Source organism: Chlorella variabilis, assembly GCF_000147415.1.
Source record: "Chlorella variabilis unplaced genomic scaffold CHLNCscaffold_4, whole genome shotgun sequence".
NCBI lineage: Eukaryota > Viridiplantae > Chlorophyta > Trebouxiophyceae > Chlorellales > Chlorellaceae > Chlorella > Chlorella variabilis.
In genome coordinates, this window is record NW_005435084.1 from 1,935,142 (window position 1) to 1,949,478 (window position 14,337).

Below are 14,337 nucleotides of genomic sequence, written 5' to 3' on the forward strand. Positions count from 1 at the left end.
GATGCTGCGCAGCGCGGCAGCCGCGGCGGGCAGCGCGGCAGCCACCGCCGCCAGGCGAGGCTCTGTGAGGAAGGGCGGGCGCCAGCCGGGGTGCAGCAGCCTGTAGCTCGCCGCTGCCCGCAGGCCAGCTGCCTCAGGCACACCCGCCAGCACCTTGAGGCCTTGCCCCGCGCTGCCATCGCCGCCACCAGGCCTCCCGCGGGCTCCTCGTTGGGCTCCCGCCGCCTCCTCCCCACCCGCCTCCGCCTCGCCCGCCGCCCGCCGCGCCTGCGCCCGCCGCTGCGCCTCCTCCTCCCGCTGCTGCCGCTCCCGCTTCAGGCGGTAGTGCCGCACAAAGCGCTGGTGCAGCAGGCAGGTGCGCGCGCCTTGCTGGCGAGGCTTGGAGCCACGCGCCTGCGGCTGCCCGGCGGCGGCGCAGGTGCTGCAGGCGCCGCACCGCTGCAGCTTGGGGTGATCCAGCAGCAGCAGCAGCTGCGGGTGCGCCGCCACCAGGCGCCGCAGCTCCGCCAAGCCCTCTGCCTCCTCCTCCTCGCCGCCACCCGCGCCTCGCTGCCTGCGCTTGCGGCTGCCGCGCAGGGTGGGCGGCAAGGGCCCCGCCGCGGCGCTGGGCAAGTCGTTGGCTGGCAGCAGCGCCGCAAGCGTGCGGTGTGGCAGGGCGCGGCGCGGCTGGCACTCTGTGAGCGGCTTGAACCTGCAGCAGCGGTTGGCGGCAGCAGCTTGCAGTGAGATGGGGCGACACTGGCCCGTGAGTGCCTGACCTTGAAGCCTCTCCGCCAGGCACTATACACACGCACACACACGCGTGCAGGCACCGCTTGCCTGGGGATGCTGCGCAGCAGCGCGGCCCGCTGGGCAGGCGGCGCAGGGGGCTGCAGCCGCACCGCCGCATCGCCGCTGCCCTCGTGGCCGCCGCCAGTTGCTGCCATGCCCGGGTGCCATGCCAGCCAGCCGACGGCGGCGCCTGGCCCTGCAGCCTGCCGCTCGTCGCCGCTCTGCACGCCGCTGTGGGCGGCGGCGGCCATCCGGGACGCAGGCGGCGGCGGCAGGCGGACCGAGGCGCTGCCTCCCCGCCGCCGCGCCCTGGGCTGCCGCGCCTGGCGCTCCTGCCTGCCATGAAGCTCCACCAGGCCTCCAAGCAGGCTTTCTGCAAGGGGGTAGGGCAGCAGGCAGGGCAGGCACGCGGCCGCCAGTCAGCAGCAGGTGGCCCAGCCCAGCAGCCGTGAGCGAGGCGATAGCGCGGCAGTAGCGAGGGCGGTAGCGAGGGCCAGAGCTGGGCAGCATGGCGGAGGTCTCACCCAGCAGGCGCCAGACATAGTGGCACGTGGCCTCGCTGGCTCCCGCCAGCTGGTGGCCCCGCCACCTGGCGTGCCGCCCCAGCTGCTCCTCATCCGGGGCCTGCACTGGCGCTACAGGCAGCTGCACCGCCTGCTGCTGCTGCTGGCGCTGCTGCTGCTGCTGCTCCTGCTGCTGCCGCCGCTCCTGCTGCTGGCGCCAGTGCTCCAGCACCTCGCGCCGCGCCTGCTGCTGGGGCTGCAGCGCCTGCTGCTGCTGCGGGTCTGGCTGGCTGGCCTGCGTGCCCAACAGGAGGCCGGCGCCGGCTGCCGCCGCTGCGGGGCTGGCCTTCTGCTGCGAGGCCAGGGCGGCCATGCTGTCGCCGGCCTGGCTCATGAGCAGCGGCGGCTGGCTGCCTACCTGGCTGCTGGGGAGCAGCGAGTGTTGGGCGCCCTGGCTCTGCTGCGAGGATTGCAGCAGCAGCAGGTCAAAGGCGCCGAGGGGCTGCATAGGCGACTGCGGCTGCTGCTGCTGCTGCTGCGGGGCCGGCGCCGGCGGCGAAGCTGGGTGCGGCGCCTGCTGAGCGGGGCAGCCCGGTTGCGTGGGTGCTGGCCCGCCAGCGGCGGCAAGTGCCTGCTCGCCTTCGGCACCAGTGGGGTTGGCAGCTGGGGCGACCGCAAGGAGCGAGGCGTCCCTCAGCCGCGCTGCGGCCCCGCCTGCCGCGGGCTCAGCTGCCGCCGCCGCCGCGCCGGCCAGCGGCGTGCGCTGCGGGCGCCGGTCGCCTGGCTGCTGCTGCAGCTGCCGCCGCAGGTGCGCCAGCGCCGCCTCATCCCAGCCCTTGCCGCCGGGAGGCTCAAAGAAGAGCTGGTCGCAGATCCGCAGCAGGCGCCGCTGCTGCCGCCGCCCCTCGCTGCCGGCCGCATCGGTGGCAAACCCTGCACAGCGCGGGAGGCGGTCTGGTGGATCATGCGACGCGCTGCCACCAAAGCCAGGCCTGGCACCGCGTCTGCGCCTCGGCCCAGGCGCATGCTTCGCAGCAGCAGCAGCAGCAGCAGGGCAGGGCTGGGCGGCGCCTCACCCCAGCTGCCCAGCAGCGGCACGATGCGATGCATGAATTCATCGTAGCCCAGCGGGCGTCCGGCGGGCGCCGCGCCACGGCCCTCCCCCTCCTGCCCGCCCGCCCCCTCCTGCTGCTCCCCCTGCTCCTCCTGGCCTTCGCTGATGGCAGGCAGCGGCTGCCGCTGCCCCTGATGGGCGCGCTCCGCCTGCGGCGGCGGCTGCTCAAGGCGGGCGCCTGGCTCCCCGCCTGCACCCGCCGCAGCTGCGGCGCCACCAGCGCCCGGGCGAGACGTGGTGGAGGGCGCCGGCGGGAGCTGCCACGGCGCAGGCGCCTGCTGCCGCTGCTGCCGCTGCTGCTGCTGCCCGCGCCTGCGCAGCGCCAGCAGCGCCTGCTGCTCCTCCACCAGCGCCATGGCGCAAGACTCGAGCCCTGCTGCGGCCTGCACCAGCGGCAGCGGCGCCAGCATCGGCATCAGGCCACACCACTCTCTGCCGCTGAGCAGCACGACTCGCTGCCTACCCGCTGCAGCATGCCCCCAGCCTGCACGCAGGGCAGCTGCCACTCACCCTGCCCAGCCCGCTGCGCCGCATCTCCCGGCACCGCCGCCGCTGCTCGGCCGTCAGGCGCTGCCGCTGGTCGGCGGCCGCAGCCGCGCCATCCAGCGCCCTCCCTGCGGGGCCAGCGGGCGGCAGCAATGGCAAGAGGGCGTGTTCAGCCGCTGCACTTTGCAGCAACAGCAGCAGCAGGAGGCACTCGCAGGCCACAAGACACGGTGAGGGCTGGCAGGCGGGCAGGCAGGCGGGCGTGCAGATGGAGGGGGCCGGCGGGCTGCGACTCACTGCTCTCTGCCAGCATGTCTCCAGCCATCTCAGCCAGGCTGCGAAATTCGTCCCCCTGCTCAAAGCTGGGCAGCCCCGCGGCCGCGGCGGCAGCAGCCACCGCCGCCTCCTCATCGTCGCTGCTGTCACCGCCGCCGGCCCGGCCGCCGCCGCTGCCTCCGGCAGCAGCAGCCCCCGCTGCCGCCTCCCGACGCAGGCGTGCCAGGGCCGCCTGCGCAGCCGCCGCCGCCACCGCCGCCGGCGCGTCGCTGCCGCGGGCCGGCAGCAAGGCCGTGCTCAGCGCTGCCCCGGCCTGCAGCGCGGCCGCCAGCCGCTGCTGCAGCTGCCAGCCGGGGCCGTCCCAGCGGGGTGCGCCGCAGCGTGCGCACTGCATCACGGTGCAGGCATGTGGGGGCGGGTCATGGGAGGCGGGGCGTGGAGGGCAGGTGTGGGGCGTGGGCGCACTGCCCAGGGCAGCACATCAGACTGTGATCACGGGCCCTTCAACTGGCAGCAGCTGCCAATGAGACGCTGAGCAGCCTGGGTGACCCCCCCCCTGGCTCAGGCTCAGGCGCGGCCAGCAGCCCCACCTGCCACAGGTGCCACCCGCGCTTCCGCCGCCTGATCGAGTGGCGGTGGCCGCACTCTGCCGTGGCGGCGGCGGGCGCACCCGCGCCGCCGCCGCCGTCGCCGCCCGCGGCTGCCGGGGGCGCCGGCACCTGCGCGATGCAGCGCCAGTCGGTGACCGCAGGCAGCGGCACGCCCATCTCCTGCAGCAGAGGGTGGCAGGGTGGGGCGAGTGGGGCAGGAGAGGAGGCGGGTGCCTGCTGGCCTCCCGAGGCACGGGCCCCCCGAGCAGGCAAGCGCCGGGCAGCGGCGGGCCCAGGCCCAGCCCGTGGGCCCACCCAGCCTGCCGCCCTACCTGCCTGCCCACCATTGCCCTGCCCTGCCCCCCACCCACTCACCGCTGCCAGGCACCGAGCCTCTGCCAGCATGCGGTGCAGGCGTCGGGAGGCGGCAGCATGCGACACCGTGCGCCCGTGCACGTCCCAGCGGTACGGCGCGTCCCGCCGGGGGTCCGCCCGGCCGGTGCGCTGGCGCAGCTCGCGCTCGCGGCGGCGGCGCAGCAGCCGGCGCGCGGCTGCCAACTCAGCCGCCTCGCCGCCGCCGCCGCTGCGCTGTTCCGCGGCCGCCTGCTGCTGCTGGGGGGTGGGCAAGAAGTGGGACACCCAGGGCAGCCAGCGAGCATCCTCCTCCTCGCTCCCCTCGCTGCTACTGCTGCTGCTGCTGCCGCTCTCGTCAGCGCCGGGCTCGGCGTCCGAGCTGCTGCCGGTGCCGCTGCTGCCCGCCTGGCTGCTGTACGCGCCGCTGCCGGCCCGGCTGCCGCTCGGCTGCCAGCTGGCGCTGCCCCTGCCGGTGCTGCCGCTCAGCCGGCTGCTGCCACCCTGGCTGCCCTCCTCGCTTCTGCTGCCTGGGCTGTCGTCGCCAAGGGAGGGGCTGCCGCTGCCGGCATCCTCGGCGCCGCTGCCGGACCCATCCCCAGCAGGGCTGGCCCCCCGCTCCGCACCGGCAGGCCTCAACCGGCCCGGCAGGGTGCCCGCCCGCAGCCGGCGCGCTGCAGGGGGCAGGGGGCAGGCGCCAGGGCACGTGGGGTGGGTGGGGGGCCACTCCTCGCCAGCGTGTGCAGGCATGAAGGGCAGGGGGCGAGGCACGGCTCTGGGCACAAGGCGAGAAGGTGGGAAGGCAGCGCACCTGTGGCACACGCCTGCCGCTTGCTCCCCGCCTCCTCCGGCTGCTTGCACTGGCGGCAGCAGCCGCACCGCGCCCGCAGCTGCTGCGCGGGCGGCAGCGCCACCAGCGCCGCCGCCGCCGCCGCCGTCACAGGCCCCAGCTGCCTGTCCCAGGCCTGCAGCGCTGCGGCGGCGGCACACCGCGGGGCGCCGCCGCGCGCGCGGCTGCCGCCTGCCTCGCCCTCCTCCCGCTCCTCCTGCTGGCAGCCGGGGCACACCCTGCAGCGGGGCGGCTCCCCCTCGCGCCAGCCCTCAGCCAGCTGGCTGACGCGCCGGTAGGGCACGCCAAACACCAGCGGCAGCGGCAGGCTGCCGTCGGGGGTGGGCAGCGGCTGTAGGTACTGCTTGTCGGGCTGGCGCCGCCGCTGGTCCCGCAGCCACAGGCGGGACCGGTTGCTGCCCTCGGAGTCTGAAGAGCTGGATGATAAGGCGGGGCCGCCGCCCGCGCCACCCGCAGCTGCCGCAGCCGGGGCGCCAGCCCCGGCCGGCCCCTCCCCCTGCTGCCGCTGCTGCGCCCCCCACTGCTCCCGCTCCTGCTGCAGCTGCTCCAGCTTCTGCTGCACTTGGCCTGCCTTCACGCGCACCCAAGACAGCGCCAGGCAGGCCGCGGAGCCGCCGCCGCCGCCGCGCTTCCTGCCGCCGCCGCCGCCGCCCTGCGCATCCCGCATGCAGGCGCGGCACCGGCCGCAGCGGTGCTGCGACTGCCGCAGCTGCTGCAGCTCGGACAGTGACAGCCCCGGCAGCAGCGCGTCCCAGCACTTCAACGCCGCCAGCACCTGGCAGCCCCTGCCGCCGCCGCCGTGGACGCCGGCAGCCGCTTCACACGCCGCGCAGCAGCCGCAGTTGGGGCGGCCACCCGGCACCAGCGCCAGCTGCTGCACCAGCCCCGCAGGAACGCCTTGCACCACAGGCAGCTCCACCTGCCCCGCCGCTGCAGCTGCTTCCACACCGCTGCCAGCGGCAGCGCCACCGGCGTCGCCCGCGCCAGGGGATGCGGCGGTGGTGAGCTGGCGTGGCAGCCGCGCGGAGCGCCGTCGCTTGCTGCCTGGCTGCCCTCCTTGCTGCTCCTGCCCCGGTGCCTGCTCCTCAACGTCGCTGCGTCGCTTTGCGTGCCTGACCTGGGTGCTGGGAACAGGCGCTGCAGGCGAGCCACGCTGGCCGCCATCCTGCCTGGGCTGCTGACACCTGTCGAGGCGCACGCCCCAGCGGCGCTGCACCAGCCGCCGCTTCAGCCTGCCTCGCGGCTGGCTGGATTCTGCAGGCGAGGGGGTGCCACATGCAACGGAAGCAGCAGCAGCAGGGGTGAGGAGTAGCTGCGGCAGCTGCAATTGCTGCAAGAGAAAGCGCAACCCACGAAGCCACAGCACAGCGAGGAGCGGGGAAGCAGCGGGGCGGCTGCAGCGGGCGCATGGGGCCACCCACCCAGCAGGGGCCACCTGGCCTCCTCCAGCCCCCTCCACTGCAGCTGCTCCAGCCAGGCAGCTGCAGCCTGCGCGGAGACGCGCCTGCACGGGCAGCCAGAAGCGCCGCATGGGCTGGGTGGCAGGGCTGCATGCACTTCTTGCCGCATCCTCGTGCAGGCAAACAGGCGGGCAGGCGGTTCCGAGCATGTGTGAGCCTGAGCAGCCTCAGCAGAGCACCCGCCCATCACCTCACCTGGCATCCAACAGCTCGGCATGAGTCCAACCAGCATGCTGCCCCTGCACTGGCAGCTGCGGAAGGGCTGCTGCTGCCGCTGCCGGCTGGCCGACAAACTGCACCTCCTGTTGAGACCCCAGGAATGGTAGAGGGGAGGCAGCGGCGGCAGCAGCGGCGGCGGCGGCACCACCCTGCTGCACCTGCTGTCTCCCCTGGCCCGGCGGGCCCTGCTGCTGCCTCACGCCAGCACCAGCATGCTGCTGCTGGCCAGGCGGTTGCTGCGTCTGCTGCTGCAACTGCTGGTGCTCGCCCGAGGGCAGCAGGTTGGCGGCAGGCAGCGGCGGCGGTCAGCCCGCTAGGGCACAGCTCCGCGGCTCGCACCCGGCTAATAGGCGGAGGTGGTCAGCTCGGAGCGAGGAGCTACGGCGCGATCAGAGCCGAAAGCAGGTGGAGCAATCGAACTGCCAGCATGCACAAGCGCCTGAGGGGAATGCCCCGTTCACCAGCTCCCTGCCACTGGCTGGCAAAGTGAGGTTCCAAGGCCGTTCACACCTACAAAATTTGCATTGCCAGCTCGGCAGGCACCCATGCAGAGTAATACAGCTAAAGCGTTGAACCCGCAGCAGTTTCGTTGGCTTCTCAAGTCGCCGACACCAGGGCAGCGCCCATTGACGACACATGAACGCGTTCGACACCATCGCCACTCCTGTGGGTGTAGAGCCCTTGGGGCAACCTCTGAACCGCCGTCACAGGCGTGGAGGAGTGCTGCCTTGCAGCAGGCTGCAGCGGCGCAGGCCCCGCGGGCTCTCCATCAGCAGCAGCAGCGCCGCCGATGGCGGCGGTGGCGGCGGCGGCGGCGGCGCCGCTTCCGGACGGGCCAGCAAGCTGCGGGGCGCTGTGGGCTCTTTGATCGGGCATGCTGGTGCAGCAGCTCAGAGCCTGTGGTGTAGGCTGCAGCAGCAGCAGCAGCAGCAGGGAGAGGGCTCCGTGGCGACCACCAGCGTCGGGGACGCCACCAGCGGGAGCGGCAGCGTGCAGCAGGATGGTCAGAGCCAGGTGCTGACATTCCGATCAAGGGATGGTGACGGCCAGCAGGATGAACCAGCTGGCATGGAGCCAACAGCGGAATCCACCGCTGTGCCAGCGGCGGCGGCAACCGCGTCGACAACAGCCAGTGCAGGTGCCAGCAGCAGCAGCAACAACGGCGGCATACTTCTCAGCTGGGATGCTCCAGACGCCCAAGCCGCTGATGGCGGCGGCGGCGGTCCCCAAGACGGCGGCAGCACCAGCAGCATCGATTGGGATGCTGAGCTGGAGCGCCCGCCTGGCGCCGCACCCTGGAGGCTGGCTGGTGTGTGCGAGCAGCTGGTGTCTGCTGCCCCCTGCATGGCTGCTGCCGCCTGCCTTACCCTGCCTGGGTGCCTGTGTCGAGCGCTGACCTCCCCGCTCGCCCTGCACCTGTGCAGGCAACCTGCTGTTTGCCAGCCTGCTGGCGGGCACGGGCGTGGCCACGGCCCTGGCACTGCAGCGGTACGGCAGCTGGCGGCAGCAGCACCCGCTGGGCGCTCCCATCACCGTGGGCAATGTGCCGCAGGTGGCAGCAGCTGCACGCGCCGCGGTGCCAAGGGGGGACCGCAGCGGGGTCTGGGGCCTGCAGCATGCACCGGAGCAGGAGCGGGGCCAGGGTGTGGGCGAGGCGCGGCAGCAGCGCGACCACGACCATGCCAGCAGCCTCATCGTGCACAGCGCACACCAGCTGGACACGGAAGAGGAGCTGGAGCAGCAGCAGCAGCAGCAGGAGGAGGAGAGCAGCCACCAGCGGCTGCAGCATGTGGCGGGCGACGCAGAGGTTGGAGGCATGCACGCCGGCGCTGCCACGCACGCAGGCGCAGAGGCGGCTGCATCGGGTGTGGCTGGCAGGGCAAGCGGCGGTCAAGCTTGGGATCGGCATGGCACGCACGAGCCGGAGCCGGCTGCGGCGCAGACCCCACCCCAGCAGCAGCAGCAGCCGCAGCAGCCGCTGGAGCACCGCGACCGCCAGCCCGGCCAGGAGGAGCAGCAGCCGGAGCCGGGCCAGCAGCAGCTGCCCTCCTCTGCCGCCGCCTCCCATGCTGCCCACGCCGCCGAGCTGGCCCGCAAGTTCCCGATCCGCACGCCCGAGGGCGCAGCCGCGCTGGAGCGCATGCGCCGCCTGCAGCAGCGCCGCCAGCAGCTGTATGAGCGGGTGGAGGCGCAGCAGGAGCAGCGCTGGCAGCAGGAGTATGGCGGAGGTGGCGGCACTGAGCGCAGCGGTGGCGGCGGCGCAGAGGAGCAGGCACTGGTGCAGGAGGAGCCAGGCCCCATGCACAAGCAGGGGCAGCAGGGGCAGGCGCAGCTGGACGTGCCGGGCACAGCGGAGGGAGCCGGGGCCGAGGCCAGGCCAGAGCAGCGGTGGCTGGAGGCTGGGGAGGAGGCGGGGCAGGACCAGGATCGTGCCAGCCTGAGCAGGCTGCGGGAGGAGATGGAGATGGAGGAGCGGTGGGAGGCGGAGGCGGAGGCGGCTATGGCGCCAGCAGCCACCTTGCGGCGGCAGATGAGCACCAAAGCGCTGGCCCGGCGCGCCGCCGCCGCTCACCGAGCGTCTGCTGCTGCTGCGCGGCATGCCCAGCGTGCCGCCACCGCCTTCTCCACCGCTGCGGATGCTGCCACCACCGCCGCCAGCGCGGCGCAGCGCGCCGCTGCCGCAGCGGCGCGTGCCGAGGCGGCGGTGGAGCACAGGGTGGCTGCTGAGGTGGCGCGCGCAGCGGCGCAGGCGGCTGAGGCGGCAGCCGAGGGCGGTGCGGCGGCGCAGAAGGCAGCGCTGGCGTCAGCCAAGTCGGTTGTAGCGAGGCATGACGCCCGCATGCAGGCGCAGCACGCGGTGGCAGGTGCGCCCGCTGCTGCCCGCCCAGCTGCCGTCACCGACTCTGCCGCTGCTGCTGCTGCTGAGGCTGGCACCAGTGCGGGTGGCAGCCAGCTCAGGCTGAGCATTCAGCTGACTGCTTCCTCGCACAGCTCTCCTTCCCTTGAGCTGAGGGCCATGCTGACCTGTCACCTGCGCCTCTGATGCCCTCTGCTGCTCCTGCTTGTGCCGCTGCTGTAAGCACCTGCCAAATGTGGTTGACACTGCCGCTCTCTGGGCAGGCAGGCAGGCATGGAACTGGGTTGGTGGCAGTCCCATGGCACAGCCTGCCCTGGGGGCTCCTCAGTCCCTGGCCTATTGCTGATGAGGGCTTGCCCCACCCTCATCACCAACTTGTCCCCAGCCGCTGCCTCCCTAGAAGCCTCACCACCTGCCGCTCCCTGTCTCCCCGGTGCCCGCTGCCCCTGCTGCAGCTGCACAGCTGGGCGAGCCGCACACAGTCCTGGAGAAGGTGGCTGATGCCTGGCAGCAGGCGCGCCGCATTGTGATGGCAGCCCCTCGTGCGTCGACAACACGCATGCAGCAGGTGGTGGTGGTGGGGCAGGCAGCAGCGCAGCAGGTCGCTGCGGCAGTGCAGAGCTCCACGGCCGCCAGCCAGGCCTGGCTGCAACAGGCGTCTGGCCAGCTGCATGACAGGACCAGCCACGCTGCAGAGCGCTTGGTGTCCGCAGCTGCGGCGCTGCGCATGCGCCTTCAGGCAGCGGGGGCTTCCTTCAGGAGCCGGCTGCCTGGCCAGCAGCCTCCGAGCAGCTCACACTGACTACGGCCAGAGGCCCACTCCCGCCCTGTGGACTCGCTCAACAGACACGGCGCTGCCCCTTCTACCTTCCGCTTCCATGTACAGCTGTGATCGCTGTTTGCTTACATTTGGCTTTCCTGTGATTAGATCGAGAGCGCTCGAAGTCATTCGCTAAGTACACCATGAGACTGGGGCAGGCAAGTTGAAGGCGACTCGATTTGTTTGTTGGTGAGCGCCAAGGATTCATTGCATGCATCAGCCGTTGTGCGAGGGATCGGTAGAATGCAAGGAAAAATCAATGCCGGTGGGCAGAAGGTGTCGCCACAACGCTCTTGGCTGCTGCAGTTGGCAAAGGCAGTAGGGTGTGCGCTCGGCGCCATGTTCAAGCTAGAGGGGGGACTGGGGCAAGACAGGTGTCAAGGACGACAAGGTGGGGAGGATAAATCCAAGTGGTGGTGGGCAGGAGAAACAGGGTGCTAGCGCTGCGCAGCATCCAGCGTTCCATTCCGTCGGGTACAAGAAGGCTGTGATGCCGATAAGGAAAGGATGAGATGAGAAAAACACAGTGGAAAGCCCAGATATGTACAGAGGGACAAGGTGAACAGGAAAGCTGGTGGGAGAACAGAGCCAGCCTGCATTATTCGCTGGTGGGGTGGGGCCAAATGGTGGCTTCCAGCCGCGGTAACAGAGGCGGTCGTGGCGTGCTAAGAGGCACGGCCGAGTTGTGTGTGTGTCAGTCTCGGTGAGCAAGTCGAATGACGCTGATTGAATTGTGAAATGTCAGTGTGAGGGAAGGCAGTCAGTCAGTGTGAGGGAAGGCAGTCAGAGAGCACAGGTGTCAAATGTCGATGAGGGCAGGAGGCAGTCAGAGAGCACAGGTGTCAAATGTCAGTGTGAGGGAAGGCAGTCAGGGGGCACAGGAGTCAAATGTCAGAGGGGCAAAGCATGAAAGGGACATTGGCAGTTGTTGGCTGGAAAGCCGGCCCGAGCATTGGCACCGACCGGTCAAAAACAGCGTCTGGAGGTGTGGCAAAGGAGAATTGAGCACTTCCAGTATTTGCAAGGGAGCACATCTGTCGCCAGGGTGGGTCGTGACCGCACTGCACCTGGTGGCAGCGCTTCGGGTGGCGGGCATCCTGGCAGACGCAAAGCACCATGCCACCTGCTAGGTCAGCAGGCAGGCTGCAGACCTCGCCTGGGGCGGCAGTGCCGCGGCTGCGGCGCTATCCAGGATGGTCTGCGTGGCGCTGCGTGGCTTCAACTGCAGGGCGGCATAGGAGGTGGGGCTGATCAGCCTGGTTTCGCACAGGCAGCTGAATGGCAGCAAGGGTGGGGAAGGCCAGCAGGCACGGGCCAAGTGAGCCAGCTGACCTGCTGGCTGGGCCACCAGTCGACTGCAGTGTGGGCACGGGTGGGCTGCTGGCTCTGTGCTCCGCCCAATTCTGGGGCTGGGCCAGGGCCAGCCATGTGGGCCAGCACCACCCATGCGTCGAGGGTGTGCCTGCTGGGCGGCGCCGCCGCCGAGGATCCGCCAGAGGCTCGCACGACATGGGAGAAGTCAAGGCGCGCCTCGGCCTCCGCGAAGCAGTCATCCAGCCAATCCCTCACGCGCGAGGATGGGGCCTGTGGAGCCGGGGTAGGGTTGCCCGAGCTCGATGCCGCCGCGTCGCTCAGGGCGGTTACGGTGGGAATGGCGTAGGGCAGTAGGCGGTGGATGCTTGCGGCCATTTGGGTGCCCTCTGGGGAAGCCTGCAAAGGGGGCGGCTGCGGCGGTCAGCAGCCCCGCAAGCGCACTGGACGCTTCGCCAGATGGCATCTGCGGAGCGGAGTCTGCTCAATGCGATTGAACAGCGCGACTTTTGGGCAGGAAGGCGGCCGGCAAGCCCGACAGCGAACCGCGCACCTGTGGACCCACGGACTAGCGCCTCGAGCGGCTGGCGTGGATGGAACCGAAACACACAGCAACTGTAAGTTTTTGTGAGACATGCGCTGGCCCAAAACCGAACTTGATTTGGGCCCACTGGGCGATACGGTCCGCCAGTGACGTGGAATTGCTTGAACGCTGCATGAAAAGCCGGTAAACCTTGGGCTACTACGTTAATAACATTGCCCAAGGCCCTCTCTTGCATGCCTTTCATGCTGGGAACATTGTTCGGGCACTGCTGGCTCCGCTGACTCTTGAACTTCCAGCCGGTCCTCGCATGCTCCAGCCAAAGTCGGAGCTTGGTTCGTCAGCAAACACGCAGGCATGCCCTGGGTTTCTGGAGATACTCGAAAAAATCGCACCTGCACGGAAAGGTACACTTCTGTTTTACACTTCTGTACTGGCGGCATTCCCGCTCCATTAATACGCAATTTTGCTGGCGGCAGCGATGTCGCAGCTGCCTCCAAAGGACGGGCCCGCTTTGTTGCAACCTCCGGTGTGTTCCTTGCCTGCTTGTCTGGTGTGGGGAGTTCCACCCCGTGCACAGTGCCGGGGAGTGTTGGTGAGCACGTGGACATTCGACCTGGGGGCGGGGAGGTGTCGACTCCACTAGCCCGGCGCCGCCGCCGCATGTGCTGCGGCGGGTCACCCGGCTGGGTTCCTTCCACAGCTCGGCTGGCACAGTTGGCATAGCGCTGCGGACACATGGCAGAGGCGCTCGGGCCAGACAGTGTCCGCATAAAGTTTGCTGCCAGGCGGGTGGGCCACCTGGCTATTGGAGACGTGCCCCGTGCGCTGGCTCGCCTTGCGTCGCTCATGCATCGCCTAGAGGCGTGCGGCATGGCCCCCGTGCTGGGCGATGGGTTGGTGGGCGGCAACTGCGGCATCGTTTGGTCAGCCCTGGGGCAGAGCCAAGCGGGCGCGGCAGACCTCGGCGGCAGCGGGGAAAGGGATGCGACCACAGCAGGAGGTGGGGCGCAGGCGCCGGATGCAGAGGACGGAGGCGGCCCTGGCAGCTGCGCTGGCGGAGGCATTCTCGTCAGCCGCAGCGGCAAGAGCCCTGGCATGCCGCTCCAAGCGCAAGACTGGGTGCTGCTGACCAGCTTTGACGCGCAGCGGTGGGAAGCAGAGTACCGGTCAGCACGTGATGGCGCCTGCCCAACTAGCGATGCGCCATTGCATGCCGCCGCCCTGGGGCTGGGGCTAGGGCTCGGCCACGACCCGGCGCATCGCTGGGGATGGCCAGAGTCGCCTCTTGCTGCAGTACACGGGCATGCGCTTGCGGATGGGGCAGGTCAGTCGCTGCCGGGTGCCGGTGCGCCTTGGCTCGACCGCACGTGGCGCATGTGCCCAGCGAAGCCCGCGGTCGACGCGGCGTGCTGGTCACATCAGCAGGCGCTGTTCCCGGCCTGCAGGGCTGGAGCTTGCGCGCCAAAAGGGGTTCCCTATCAGCGATGAAGAAACCCTGTTCTCCACCCCCCAGGACCTGGCAGCCCTGGAGGCGCTGTTCCTGCGGCACCCCTACCCGCGCCACCGCTGCCACATCCGGCGGGGGCACGGGTTCCTGCTGCTGGGACGCAGCCTGTCAGAAGTGGAGGACTTCTTTGAGCAGCACATCAACCCAGGGCCAAGCACCGGCACAGCAGCAGCCACGCATGCGGGAACGTGTGTGTGAGGGCTGGTCGCCAATGTGCCCCAATTCCTCGTATCTAAGGGAAGCATTGCCTCCAACCACTGAGTTGCTCAGACACAGCAGCCATTTAATGCTTTTTGTGTGCTGCTGTTGTGTGTCAAATGCGCTTGTAACGGCTAAGTCAAACAGGGAGATGGGAGGCTTCTGGAAAAGGCGGGCAGATGAGGTACAGGCAGAGAAGAGCAAAGCAATCATTCATGGGCAAGGCATGGGGGGCCTGGAAGAAAGAAGATCAACTGGCTGCCAGGGTGGATCAGGCATGGACGCCACCGGCTGCCACATGAGCCAGCGCGTGGCTCACGCAGCTGAAGGGGGGGTGGCTGCATTTGTGCGCGACAGGGCAGCCACTCCAAACACAATGCCCACCTGCACAGAAGGGGCGAGCACAGCAGGCACAGGGTGGGTGGTGGGAAGCAGGCATGCGGTGCTGCACCCCAGGACCCGCTGCACCGCAGGAGGGGG

At 70.5% G+C, this 14,337-nt stretch overlaps 2 protein-coding genes across 2 annotated transcripts in view; one reads left to right on the forward strand and one right to left on the reverse strand.

Moving 5' to 3' along the window:
* The window catches only part of CHLNCDRAFT_142365 (hypothetical protein), a gene marked incomplete at both ends in the record, with an annotated part of 7,616 nt that extends 782 nt beyond the window's left edge, over positions 1-6,834 (reverse strand). The window contains 11 exons of the mRNA XM_005850370.1: positions 46-691; positions 799-1,144; positions 1,296-2,207; positions 2,351-2,771; positions 2,899-3,002; positions 3,172-3,538; positions 3,741-3,920; positions 4,116-4,765; positions 4,903-6,195; positions 6,363-6,445; positions 6,821-6,834. Coding sequence (XP_005850432.1) covers positions 46-691; positions 799-1,144; positions 1,296-2,207; positions 2,351-2,771; positions 2,899-3,002; positions 3,172-3,538; positions 3,741-3,920; positions 4,116-4,765; positions 4,903-6,195; positions 6,363-6,445; positions 6,821-6,834 — 5,016 coding nt within the window. The remainder of the gene's footprint in view (positions 1-45; positions 692-798; positions 1,145-1,295; positions 2,208-2,350; positions 2,772-2,898; positions 3,003-3,171; positions 3,539-3,740; positions 3,921-4,115; positions 4,766-4,902; positions 6,196-6,362; positions 6,446-6,820) is intronic.
* A 422-nt stretch (positions 6,835-7,256) lies between these two features.
* CHLNCDRAFT_142366 (hypothetical protein) lies at positions 7,257-10,279 on the forward strand (the record flags this gene model as incomplete). The annotated part of the gene is made up of 3 exons (XM_005850116.1): positions 7,257-7,929; positions 8,045-9,484; positions 9,933-10,279. The coding sequence occupies 3 exons, from the start codon at positions 7,257-7,259 to the stop codon at positions 10,277-10,279; spliced, it is 2,460 nt and encodes an 819-aa protein (XP_005850178.1).
* Positions 10,280-14,337: the final 4,058 nt, after the last annotated feature.